Here is a 14,724-nt window from a genome sequence, read left to right as displayed (position 1 = left end):
ATATAATAAAATATTTTTATCTATGCAGGTTTTTTATTTATAGTCAAATGGAAGTTACATTCCGAACAGCCCTCGCAGTAAATTTCCCTTCATCAGATGCTGACAATCCCAATTTTCTTAATATAGAAAAAACACGGATGATTATAGGAAGAATTTTTATGAATACTTTCAAAAGGAAAACTGATGTTTTATTTTATAAAATCAGCTTAAAAAGCAAAGCATGGAACTGCAAACATGTACACTTTTAATGGTTTCTTTCTTGACTTGTTACAAATGATTGCTTACTTAAACTGCATTTCATTCACTCTATCCGCTCTAGTGATAAAAAGAGCCTCCAGTTTTCCTATTTCTACATTATATGAAAAATCATGATCATAAATTTTATCTCATAAGAACTGAAGAAATTACATTAACTTTAGGTTAATATAATTAAGGTGATGAATGAATTATAAATAAGGTAGTAGAATAAACATTGAATTAAGTAAATAAGGTAGAGAATAAAATTAAGCTTATGCTATTGAAATAGGACTACTTTTTTCAGATTAAAAATTCAAAAAATATATTAGAAAAAAAAAACAATTAAAAACCAGTTTAACTGTGTGTTGATACTGGTGATTGAATTTTAGTATATTTATGAATTATGACTGACCACAACTCTACGACAAAAAGAGAAGAAATAAGGCAATATTAATGGAACAAAAACTGGAGGTTTTAAAAGAATGATAGAGTACAACTTTAATTGATCTCAGGAAGTAGTAGTATCAGAAAAACAATCAATTTAGATTGGAAAAACAAAGAATAAAAATTAAACAGCGGTGCTCCAATGAAGTTCAACTACAGGAATTAAGAACACATGACAATATGGAAAAATACTACACACACTACTTGGGGAAACAAAAAAGGGATACAGATTGCAAGGCCTCTGTTGATAGAAAAACGTGAATACTTAATAAATGATTAGTAATGGAAATTGTGATATTTTACTCTTATAACGAAGTAAGTTCAATGGCAAAAAAGGTGAAGTAAGGAGGTTAAAATTTCAGGAGAGTATCAGTCAAAAAACAGAGAAAGGGTTTTGAGGTGTGTTCAATTTAAAATTTATCAATGACAAGGAAAAACTGACAAATAAATGGCTTCACAATAGTAACTAATCTGACCTTAATTACCAAATGATCTCTTGTGGAGAAAAATTTGCTGCTGGTTTCAAAAACAGTAGAGAAAGAACAACAGAAACCATAAGTGAAAAATGGATATTGTTAGAAAATATGAAACTCCTCAAACAACAATTATGTGTCAAGAAATCCACTCTCCTAGGGTACATCTTAGAAATGCATATGGATGAACCATGATGCATAAGTGGTTTACAGAGCAGTTTGCATCTGGCAGGAAGGGTCTGAAAATTCCTGGGAAAAAACCCCCTGCCTTCAGAGACTTTTTTGGAACAAAAGTTTTCACAACAGTAGAATGTAACTATCACCGATGCCTTCAAGAAAGTTACAATGAACAATGCGATCTACCAAGAGATTAAATTATGGGAGTTCGCAAGGATCACCCCCCCATGGTAACCGCTTCATGTTGATATACCTTCAATACCCAAAAAATAAAAAAGAGAAGACAAGCAGAACAGATTGACATATATCTAGCCTATTTCATTAGCTGCTTGATGTGAAGGGACCACAGAGGAAAATCAGACAGGAGGATGAGCAGAATGAGGTCACTCACAACATTATCAAAATGTTAATTGAACCAACCAGAAACAGTCATACTAGAAAGGAAGAAGGAAAGAAGCCCACTTCTAATCAATATTATTCTAACCTGTACAGAGAACAAGAAACAACAGGTACAGTCAATTTGATGAGATGATTAAGTATGCTGCCCTAGAATCACATCTCCTAAGGTGTGCCATTCGGTAGAGCCAAATGCAAATTACATGCTTTTTCTTTTTTAAGCAATAAAAGAGCTGTACTAATGAATTGCAGAATATACAAAATACATTCATACTTTCTCTTTCTTGAAAACATTTTCTTAATGGCTATTAATTTTCAAGTTACTTTATTGACGAAGATGGGAAGAGAAGCCAGCTCCTGATCGATATTATCCTAACCTGTACAGAAAACAAGAGACAACAGGCATAGTCATTTTGATGGATGGTTAAGATTGCTGATAGGTAGTGTGCCATTCAGTAGAGGCAAACGTCAATTATTTGCTTTATCTTTTATTTTTAAGCGATAAAAGGGCTACACTAATGAAATATAGAATACAAAAAATGTATTCATACTTTTTCTTTCTTGAAAACATTTTCTTAATGCTCATTAATTTTCAGGACGCTTTATTGAGCTTTCACATTCCTAACCATGAATAATTTTTTATAAGATTATAGACACAGACAGTTCCATTATCCAATGGGATGTTTTTCTTGAACCCGTTAGATAACACACACAGTTACTATCCCTACTGCATTGGTTTACGTCTTGGTACAATCTAGGAATGATCTGAATGAACTCTGTATTTTTATCTTTATTATTAATCTAAAGGATGTCTCTTGTTTACCTCATATGGCTGTATCATTGATCAGAATCAGAGAAGGAGAATGGCACAATATAGAAGAACAATCTTCTAGCTCAAAATCTTTTACAAAGATTTAGTGGATTGTTCTTTAATCATTCTCAATAACACACCGCAATTTTCCTAAGTCCATTCCTTACTTTTGCAACAATATATTCTTGACTTAACCCCTAAACCAGTCTTCATATTCAAAGGTTTCCTTATCACTCTTACCACTTTTGATTACTTTATCCACCTAAACATTTGTACATGAGATATCATATATCCCCCCGCCCATTCACCTGATTAAATGTAGTATCATATGTTACCCCCTTGCTTTTATAAACAATTTCATAACTGTTCTATGTCACGGAATCAATGTGCATCAGTTTCCCACTACCTACATAACATAGCATCATCTTCGTAACAAGCTTAACACAGTGATATCCAATATAGCCAAATTGTATTTTAAGGATACCCTATGGTCAGATATGTTCAATTTTATATTTGTCTTAGTGAATGAAAAATTGATCTCTTTTAAATATCAAAATGTATGTAATGGATTATTTGAACTTTCAGTACTTAAGGAACTTTATAACTAATGACTTGATCTGCACAGTAGAGATTAAAACAAAAACATCAAGAATGAAATTAAAAAATTTATTGTTATAAAACATAGCATTAAGGAAATTAATGCGATGTTTTATTTGGAGTTAGATGCTCTATCAAGCTGAAACATGGACAATGAGAAAAGTATACAGGAAATGAATTGAGGCTTTTGAGATGTGGGTGTGGCGCAGAATGATGTCAGATGGCAAAACTATGCAACAAAATGAGGAACTATTAAGGAGAAGCAGAGAGAACAGGAAAATGCTAATGTGATTGTATACAGGAAAAGGAACTGGCTAGGACTTGTAAGAGATGTAAGTGTTTATTAATGGATTACACAGAAAGCCTGATGAATGCAAAGAAAAGAAGAGGAAGAAAGAGATTTCAAATAATGGATGGGAGTAAGGAAAAGGGAAAATATGCTAAAACAAAGGGGTTAGCTAAGATTAGAAATAAGGTGGGAGCAATAGCCATGACAGGACCTGCCCTAATGGCAGAACACCATGAATGAACCAAGTTATGTGGCTAATAAACAAATATTAATATTTTATTACAGTTCGATTAATCACTTTGTCTCCAAGTAACCGCAATTTCCCAAATTATATTATTTTTTCTCATTGTAAATGATTGTTCTACACTGTTCATATCACTAATAGACTGCAGTTAATGTCATTTAAAATATTAAATAAAGTACATAAAGCAAAGTACAGCATTATCTTTATATGTGATTATAAGATGCTAGAAATTATGTTTCACATTATTATTACTATTATTACATTTCACATCAGTTTTAATAAATAAGAAGCAGTTTAGCCCACAGTCTCTATTCAGAAATTATTTATAAAAGTTTATGATCGTACAGGCAATAAAAACATCAGGTCAAGACCGTTCAGCATTTACCAACATGCATTGAACTTGTTTTCAACTGATTAAAATAAAATACACATATTTATAAAAAAGCTTTAAGTAAAGTGTTATAATTGTTAATTTCAATAAAAACGGGATTAATGCAGCTATGAAAGTTTAATAACACGACTGTTGTCAGAAAAGATTATGCAGAGAAAAAGATCATTATAATCAACCAATTATTAATGTAAATGGTGAAAGAAAATTATAAAACACCATACGATACTTACAACCATTTTATGAACTAGAAATACAAAAAATGTTTAAACTTATAAAATGCATTACTAAACCAGTTTTTAAAAAATGAACAAACTTTTTTCAACAACTACATTTGCTAACAAAAAAAAAAGTTGTATTCAACATTTATAATTAATACTGTACTACTACAGAATAAAATTTTTAAAAAAAATTTAATAATTATTTACTGATATGTAGAAATAGAATAAATTCTTTCTATTTTAAATACTATATTGATACTGATAGACAATCTCATCTTACTCTTGGTGCTGTTTGTTGTTTCATATAATTCTTGATGTTTCTTGAAGCTTGTTCTTGTAGTTTCAGAGCTGATTCTAGTTTGTAGGACAGTTTTGCAGCCTGACTTGACAGGGCAGACATAGCCTATTCAGAAACGAATCCAAACTTCAGCTATAATTATACTTTTCATGGCACCTAATTATTTTACTACTGTAGTATGTAATAATAATATTTACATTGCATTAATATAATGTATATTTTTAATGTAACTTTAAATAAAAATAATAGCACGCAAGAATATGTTTGATAAAATAATTGTACAACTTTAAATGAATTAATGTAATTTCACTTTCATAAAAAAAAACAAACTGTAAAAGTTAGAAAAACACAATGTCATCTAACAGCTTTTAAAAACAATTTGGAAACTCTTGGGACTCTTTGGAAACTTTCTTTTCCATAGAGTTTAAAGTTTAGTAACTTGCTTCATAATAATGGAAAGCATAAGTATTAAAATATTTTACTTTCTATGTTTTCTGTTAATCTACTTTGTATGTTGCCGTAATCCTTCATTATGGCAACATACTAGTAGTAGATAATCTGAAGTAAGACACAAGTTGCTTCTGAAATCAGCATACCAGAAGCAACCTGTGTACTGGTGGACACCAGAAATTGTGTGGTTGCAAAGAATGCCTTCGGCTGAGAAGAGCAAGGCAATGTGCAAGGGATCAGATGGAAGCCAACACCAGATTTGCTCAGGAAAAGGTGGTGAAGAAGCAGCTCCATCGGGTCATCAATGTGACCAAGGCACACTGATGGAGACTGTGGACGTATCTTGTAATCCAACCCTTAAAAGCTGGGTTATAAGATAGACACCCAGTGACTGGGGTCTCACAGTCACCAGCTCCACTAGACAAGCACGTTGTTAAGACGCTCAGTTCCTGCCGAGCAGGTCTTGGGTGACTTCCCACTATTTTCGATGGAGGAGCTGGAATCCTACAGTTGCTGAAGGTCAGCAAAGCCCCCATCCTGATGCCATACGAGACGAAGTCCACAAGCTGGTGCGGCACTGCATGGTTAGTCTGCTTTTACATACATACAATGCATATCTGGAGATTGGGGCCTTCAGCGTCAGGTAGATGACTGTACATGTTGTTCTGATCCTCAAAGGCAAGAGCCCCAGAGTCACCATCCTCCTACCGCCCATTGTGTATGCTTGAAACCGGTGGGAAGTTGTTGGGAGCTCTAAGAGAGAGACTGGTTTCAGCAATCAATCAGGCAGGTAGCCGGTCACCCAACCGATACTCTTTCTGGCAGGATCGGTCAACCCTAGATGCAGTCCATCAGGTTGTTAAGGCAGCACGGCAAGCAGAGAGCCGCAATCATTTTATGCGCTGTGTAGACTTTTTCATTACGTTGGCTGGACGAATGAAGAAGTGTACCGACACCCTTCTCCCATTATGGGTGGGGGATGAGGTTGTCGAGACCAGCCTTCTGTGAAGTACCTCAGTATGACATTTAACCAGAAACTCACTTTGCTGAGCAGCTACAGAGTGCCACTGAAAGCTGTGAGAGCTGTAACCGCTCTTAGCATGGCGAATGTCGGCTAACCAAAGTCCAGCAGACGGCAACTGCTGATGTCCACAGTGCATTCTGTCTTGTTTATGGTTGTTCCATCTTGGAAGTGTAGGCCCAGGGATTAATATTTGAGAGAAAGTGAAATCAGCTCAAGCAAGTGCAATGCACCACTGGTTTGCAAGCTGCTTCCTTGTATCAGATGGTTTCCAAGCCAGCCGTTCTGGTAGTCGCTAACATTATACCCATTGCTTGTTTGGCAAGAGAGCACCAGATGGCCTACAAGAGGCGATGGCCAGGCAAAAAGCAGGAGACAATCAGCTGGGAGGAAGGACTCTCATGTTCCATCACTACAGCAAGGCTTATTTCTCTTGTCAGACCATGAACAGTGGTGGCATGGAGAGTGGAGTACTATGTGACTCAGTTTTTAACGAGTTTCAGGTATTTTGGTGCTTATCTCCTTGCCTTAGGGAAAGCACCATCCTCCAACTGCCTCTATGCCTCTACTGCCCCAGAGTATGGGACAATGCAGAGCACACCTTTTTAGAGAGTGCTCGGTATTGTGGGAGTGTGCAGATCAAGGGATATTAGCACCTCGAGCACTGATACTCCAGGAACTAAGCAGCTGAGTGTGGCCCAATTCGTCTGGGGCGTTCTCAGGACCAAGAAAGACAACCTGGATAATCCTGAGTTACATGCAAACTAGATGGCAGCTTTCTCAAGCTAGGATAAGAAGACTCGACCTGAAGTAATATGTAAAACAGTTCTGAGCAGAGTCCTGGTAGAAAGGGGAGTGTTTTAGCTGGTAGTCTGCTGATAGCAGGTTTGATGAGACCACTAGTGGGAGCCTGGTACTCTGTGCATAAATGCATTTCCAACTCCCTCCAACAAAAAAAAAATTATTGAATTATTAAGCTTCAAACTCACCAGTGAGAAACCAATTTTCTTTATGTGGAATAAAATGTTAAAAGGAAATTCTAACTAGTATAAAGATGAGGAGTAGAAATTAATCAAATATTAAAAAGAAAAATAGTATAATTAAATTTGATTGAATAAATTACTCTTTATAAATTTATTTTTATAACTACACTTGTTTGAAGAACTTCCTCATTTTTTCAAATCTGCACTATCTTTTGATTTTTACCACAATTACAACATCCTAGATCCTTTAATATTCTGCTTTATGTATTCTAATCTTTGTCTTCTTTATAGTTTTACCTCGCACAACTGCTTCCACTACTGAATTAAACTTAATTTCAAAACCTTAATATTTGATACCAACCAAATTCTTCTTTTGTAACATCTGGCATAAACTTCTTTTTTCCAAATCTTTGTTATGTCTTCAATTATAACTACCAACCTACTTAATTTTATACAACTTCCATTAACTCTATAGTTCTATTCTTTTCTTTTCTGAATTTCATATCGCTCAATTTAAGTTTCAAACAATATTTTTAAATTTCTTAACATTTCTTTAAAAATCCTTAATCATCTATATTTCACCTAAAGTAATAACTTTCCAATAAATGTCTTCCATTTTTTTTTTCTTTTTTATAATTTGGTAATTAAAAAAAACCTATCAAAAACAAATCCTGACCTCTGGAATGAAAACCACCAGACTTTGGTTATGATTTCATGACAGCAAAATACATACGTATTGATACACCTAATTCAGAAATTTAATCTGGAAAACTATTATTATTAATGTTTATGATCTAACCTATGCATTATGAGTTAAATCATGTAAAGTGAACAGTTAACACAGGAGGTAACAGAATTTTTAATTATTTTAAGGAGGGTGTTTTGAAAGTAATGGAAAACCACAAAAAAACCTAATAAACCATCTGAATCTGTAATAAGCACAAATGAAAGGTTAAAAAATGAAATTAAACTTTTATAATTCCAAAAATTATAATTTAAGAGAAGTAGAAAATTTCTCCTTAAAACATAATAATAATAAACTAAAACAAATGAAAAGTTAGGAAAAAAGGAAATTAAACTTTTATAATTCCAAAAATTATACAATTTAAGAGAATAAAAAATTCTCCTTGAAACATAATAAACAACTAAAACATTGCCATAAACTAACAATCTAGAAATTTTTTAAGCTTAACTAAAAGTTGAATTTGAAGGTATTTAATGTTAAATTTCATTACAAAAAAAAATATTTCACAGCATTTTTTTCAGGTCTCTGATTTTACATTAAAAGGCTCTGGTATACGAGGTGCTACCCAAAAGTTTGGAGAATTTTACCATAAAAATAAAATAGCTCACCATAACTTATAATTTCCACTCTCTCATTCAAAGTAATTCCCTTGGGCATTGATACCAGCATTTTTCCCATGATTCCATGCATCCCTGGAAGTCTGCAGGTGTAAGTATTCGAAGCACATTCTGCGTTTCTTGCTGAATCTGTGAATTGTGTTAAAACGATGACCTTTCAATTGAAATTTTATTTTCAGAAAGAGAAAAAAGTTGCACAGGGCAAGATCAGGCGAAAAGGGTGGGTGGGGAATCACTACCGTCTTTTTGGAAGCCAAGAGATTCCAAATGGCTAGCAATGTGTGTGCGGGTGCGTTGTCATGGTGCAGAACCCAGCTGTTGTTACCCCACAGATTTGAATGTTTGCGCCTAATGCTTCAAAACTTCACAACAGAACATCCCATTGACAGTTTGACCAAGAGGAACAAATTCCTAATGGATAATGCCTTTGATGTCGAAAAAACAATCATCATGGACTTCACGTTGCTACGAACTTGGCATGCTTTTATTTGGCTGCGGTGAACTTGGCGACTTCCACTGCGATGACTGCTGCTTAGTTTCAGGGTCATACCCGTACACCCATGTCTCATCACCAGTTATGATGTTGGAGATGAAGTTAGGGTCATCTCTTGCTGAATTTTTCAATTCACTACAGACAGCTACACGATTTTGTTTCTGGTCGCTGTTCAACAGTCTCAATACGAATTTTGCAGCAACGCGTCTATGTTCAAATTGTCCGACAAGATGCGTTGCACGGACCCATATGACATTTGTACAATTGCACAAACATCATGGATTGTTTGTCTACTATCTGCAACAATAGCCTCTCGCACTTTCACAATGATTCCCGGTGTTGCGCTTGTTGATGGTCTTCTTGAACGCTCATCGTCATCGACTGTCGTTCGTCCATCTTTGAATCATTTGTACCACAAAAAATTTTTACTTTTACTCATAGCATTGCCACCAAATGCTTCCACAAGCATGCGATGGGTTTCTGCACCAGTTATTTTAAGCATGAAGCAAAATTTGATGCAGGTTCTTTGCTCTTTAAAATCTGCCATTTAGAACTTTGTCGAAGCAGTAAAACACAACCGCACAAACGTCAACAATGCAGCCTTTAACTGTCACAGCTGTTGGAACACTGATTCACAAAGAGTACTGTTAGCCACATCTAGTGGCAGCAAGACGTACCAGCAATGGTTCGCGCACAAAATTCAAATTCCCCGAACTTTCGGGTAGCACCTCGTACATACATGGTCAGATCTACATCTCTACAACAGGTTTCCAGCAACATCCTTTACAAATAAATCGATGAGTAGTTTGTAAACTTAACTTACTAAATGTTGACTTAACTAGAAGCAATGTGATGATCAAGATGGTAGCTAACAGATAGATTGCACAATACTTTGAAAATAAATTCCAACAAACAATCCACTCAGTTTTATAAAATACAAAAACATTAATAAAAACATCTCATAAGAGTTATAAAACAAAATTTACTCCTGAAGAAATTTTCAAACATTAGACCATCTCAGTCTTAATTTTATTCTATAATTTATCTTAAAAAATTGAAGATTACTTTTTAAATTATTGTTAATGCAAATAACAATTTAATGTAATATTAATAAATTATTTTTAAAAAGATGACTAAAAGTTAAATTCAATCAACCAATTTCCATAGACCAATTATAAAGACATAGTTCTTTGCATTCTCCTGATACTTCTTGGTAACTAAGTGGTTTTCAATAAATAAAAAAAACAATTAATAATAACAATCATTGGAACAATTACCAATAAATTTATATTAAAATGTAAGATGTTGAACCATCAACTATATGAAGTGTTTAAACAAAAAAAAAAAAACATTTTATTATTAATGTATTTACAACTTTAGTTAGACTTGTTGCTTTCACAAGTATTCCCATTGCTGGCAATGCCTACTCCCAACATTTCTTCCATTTTTTGGAATGTTTCCTGGTATGCATTTTTGGGGATGGCACATAACTTTTATATGGTATTTTCTCAATCTCATTCATGGTTTGAAAATTACATCTTTTTGAAATCTTCAATTTGGGGGAGAGTAAAATTTTACTGGGATCAAGTCTGCAGAATAGAGTAAATGAGGCACGACTGTCTCATGTTTTACCAGATAATGGCAGACAAGAAATGAATGGGTTAAATGGTTTGATAGATTTTGGTGGTCAATTTATTCCGATTTCAATTGATGGCGCTATGTGTGAGCTGGCAAGTTGTAACGGAGCAGCATTCACCTCTGTCTGGTTTTCTCACAGGGTTTCTACTTACAGCCTTCCTCAATCAACCGTAAAACTTCCATATGGAACTTCTTGTTTACTATCTGATCACATGGAACAAATGCAGGCTTTTTAACTGGATCAATTATTTCCCCACCAAATGGGCAAATTTGCCCCCCCCCCCAAATTGGTGGGCAAATTTATGGCACGTGGTCAGTAAACGTGGCATACATTTTTCAGATCTGATATGCATTATGATTTTCTGTTAAAATTGTGTGGCATTATTCTATCCTAATGTCTACTTCCTCATAAACTTCTTGGACACTAAGTATCTATCATCACAAATTATAATGTTATCATTATTTGTTGATGCAGAAGGTCGTCTAGGTCTAAGATCTTCATCGGTCAATGTTCTGCTCCCTTTAAAACAATTGAATCATTCATTAGTAGCAGTGTGACCTACTCATACAATCTTCCTGAAATACTTGCTGATGTATTTTAAATGTCTCTGTAAACATTTTACAGAGTTTGAATCGAAATTTAACCCACATATAGCTCTACTAAATCTTTAATTTTCACTTACATAAAAAAATTTAATAGAGGTTAGCAAGCATTTTATTAAAACTGTTGTAGCTGAAAAACTATAGTGTGACACAACAAAGTGCGTTGTGTATTTCCAAAAGGTGCCATTACTCAGTGTACTTATTATAACATACTCTATGCACTAGCTGGCATATTAATACAGTTCAGTTTTTTAACATATATGATATTTAAATTGGTTCATTAATGAGAGAAATTTGAAATTTATGCTAGCTACACTTGTTTTACATTTTCAACGCAAGATCTCAAAACTGACAACTCTCACTACATGATACAAACAATTTTTTTTCTTTTTTTATGTAATATTATTCAGTCGAATTTAAAATTTTAACTGCTGTTTGATTTGTCTATCATTTATTTATTATTATTATTATTATTTTTAATCAAGATTGAAGGATGGTCTAATGATCACACATCCACTAGTGATGTTTTATTTTATTACCCAATTAAGATGTGTTATTTTGAATATTGCTAATCATAATAATAATTATTCAAATTACAAAACTAATCTGAAATAAATGAATGCAAATTCTGATGGAAAGAATCTCTAAAAAAAAAGTTTACTTAATAATGATTTAACATCAAAGTTTAAATATTTTACATATAAAAATACATGGCTCAATAAATAAGTAATACTATATCCACTGCCCAAGAATTAAAGTAGTATTCATAAAAAATAATAACAAATTTAAGAAGCAATACAAGCATAAGCTTAAAATTATATTTTACTTTGTTAACTTTTAAAATTCTACAATACCTTACTTAGGATGAGATGAGCAAAAGAAAAATATTATTATTAATAGAACTACCATGCAGTGCAAATTTCATCTTATAACTAAAGTTCTATCAAGGAAACTGCCTGAATTAACAGAAGCAGGCTGTTAATTCAGGCTGTTTAAATATATATCACGTAAATATTTTATTTCCTTAGCGTTTAGATTTTTTCTAAACTTTCAGATTCAGCTCTTTTAAATGATGGGATCTTCTGGGAAAACTTCTAATTATAATATTAAAATTACTCTAAATAGTTCATGCTGTGATTATGGACCATTCCTTTTCTTTATTAAACATACCTAATCAGCTTATGCAACAGAAAGTACCATTCACCATGCTGTAGGTTTTCAGAAAATATATTTTATTTTTAAATTTGGATAACTGGTTTTGAAGTCATACTTCTTCGTAGTTTATTTTAAAATTTTACGAAGTTTATAAAGGGATAATAAGTATTTCCAAAATTTTAATGAATAGTTGAAGTTTTTACATGAACAAGCAAAACAAAATATTAGAATGAACTTTTTTATTCTTTATTATTACACACATATGTGTATAATGTTCATTTTCTTTTTAAAAAATGTATTAATAAGAATAAAGAAAACATTACAGTAAATATTTTACATGAAAAATTTTGATAAATAGTTATTAAACTGTAAGAAACTGAATTCAATAAAAAAAAAAACTACTGATTGCCAGATTTCTCCTTACACTGCATGTATACATATACAAAGGGCACTAGGAAGGTTTTGCAATACGGCAGAACAGATCATCACAAACAGTTACAAGTTCAGACAGATCCCAACCTACATTGTAGCTGCTCTTGTCACTATCTCAGTGTCATTTGCTTTTTAGCTGTGTTAGCAAAAACAGTACTGATATCATGGTCGAAAAACTGAATACCAGGCAATTTTGTACTAAAATTTTGCATTCAAGACTCCTGTGCTCAGAGAGAATTGTCCTCTTTGTGCAACATTTAGGTGATACTTAGTTTGAAAGAGGAAATTGTGGCTATGAGGATGCTCCGCAGTCAGGTAGATCATCTTTGTCTATAACTCAAAGCATTATTGCAAAAAGAAAAATTCTTGAGAAAACAGAGCAGGTAGGTCACATAAATGTTTGACCTACCAGCAAATAGAGGTGTTCATTAGCATTAATACACCATCAGTTCATGCTATTGCATGAGATCACATTCACATTAGAAAGCTTTGTATCCTTTCGGTGCCACATAACTTGACGAACAATCAGAAGGTACATCATGATTCATGGTCCCATGAAATAATGAAAAAGTTTAAAATGGGTAATCTCTCTATGCAAACAGTATTCTAACAGGTGATGGAACTTGGCTGTACTATTATGACATTCCGACCAGGGCTCAGAACAAAGTTAAGTGTTCAAAGTAGAGGAAACAGACCCCCCCCCTCAAGAATGTTCAAAAATCCAGATTGGTGAATAAGAAAATAGTGACTATATTTTTTACTGTAAGATGAGTTTTACAACAAATTGTGTTGGAAACTCAGAAAAAAGTTAGAGAGAAGTGATATACTGAGGAACGCCCATCTAAAGTTGTTGAAGCTGCACTCAAAATCAAGGATACACACAAGAGCTCTTCACGCACAAGATTTCAATAACGCTCTAGCACATCGCTCCAAAAGTTTGCTTCGAGTATTGGGTCAGCACTGCAATAAAACTGATAGATCATCCACCCTACAGTCCTGACCATGCTCAATGTGACTTCGCACTGTTCACCCAGTTGAACAGCACACTGAAAGGAAGGCTTTTTACAAGCAATGATGACCACCTACGGGCTTAGAACAATGAATGTGTCGAGATCTCTGACAAAACATGGCAGGGTTACTTTGAAGATTGATTTCAAGGATGAAGAAGTGTATAATATATAGTAGAAATTTTGAAAAATTATACTATAAGTCATACTCCAAAACCTTCCAAGAGATCCAACTGGTACATGCACGCACCAGTTGCCAGGATAAGTGCAGCTCTTGATATTTAAAAAAAAATTTAAGTATGTGTCTAAATTAAATTTCTATATAAACCATCATATATTTAGACTGTGCAGAGAATTCTGGAAAGTGCTTGACATAAAATACTAAACAGTTAATAAAGTGAAATAATGAATATTTAATAAATAATTATATTCATCTGCTGCTATTCTTCTGCTTAAAATCCTCTGCAATTATAATTATACATTTACTGATAAATACAAAGAAACAAAATAATTTTTTATAGAAAAAGAAAAATACCAGCAAAGACCAGCATAACTAAAGTAACTACCTCTGGCTACAAAGAAGTAAAATTAAGCAGAACATGTAAATATTCAAGTAAAAAAATATTTTTCTACTCTTAGAGTATGATTTTGAGATAAGACCCACAGACTGAATCTCACCTCCCCTTGACCAATTAAAAGAAAAATGAAATGGCATCAATGATCAATATTCTGAAATAATTTTCATAAAGATTAATTAACACGGTCTAAAGATATCAAGCAAAATGATAACAATAAAAAACAATTAAGATTATTATCCTTCAACCCTGAATAAAATTTACCCAACATATAACTGAAGTGACATATTAATGTAATGGAAATCTGATTAACACAGGAATGTCAATAGAGTCCAAAAACAACAAAAAGAAAAAGGATTTGCCCCCTTTGTGGGAGTATGAATCATACAGAACACATCATAAAAATTATCTTAGCTATCAAAGGGCCATT

At 33.3% G+C, this 14,724-nt stretch overlaps 1 protein-coding gene across 3 annotated transcripts in view; it reads right to left on the bottom strand.

Moving 5' to 3' along the window:
• Nucleotides 1-14,724, bottom strand: part of Bruce (BIR repeat containing ubiquitin-conjugating enzyme) — a 265,772-nt gene that overhangs the window by 129,888 nt on the left and 121,160 nt on the right. For 2 of the 3 annotated variants that reach the window (XM_075366104.1, XM_075366106.1), the window contains one exon: nucleotides 4,558-4,680. The exons of the other annotated variant lie outside the window; for it this stretch is intronic. In XM_075366104.1, coding sequence (XP_075222219.1) covers nucleotides 4,558-4,680 — 123 coding nt within the window. The remainder of the gene's footprint in view (nucleotides 1-4,557; nucleotides 4,681-14,724) is intronic. 3 annotated transcript variants of the gene reach the window in all.

This window comes from Lycorma delicatula, chromosome 5, assembly GCF_047948215.1.
Source record: "Lycorma delicatula isolate Av1 chromosome 5, ASM4794821v1, whole genome shotgun sequence".
Lineage (NCBI taxonomy): Eukaryota > Metazoa > Arthropoda > Insecta > Hemiptera > Fulgoridae > Lycorma > Lycorma delicatula.
Note: the sequence above shows the minus strand (reverse complement) of the source record. Positions and strands in the feature narration are given on the sequence as shown.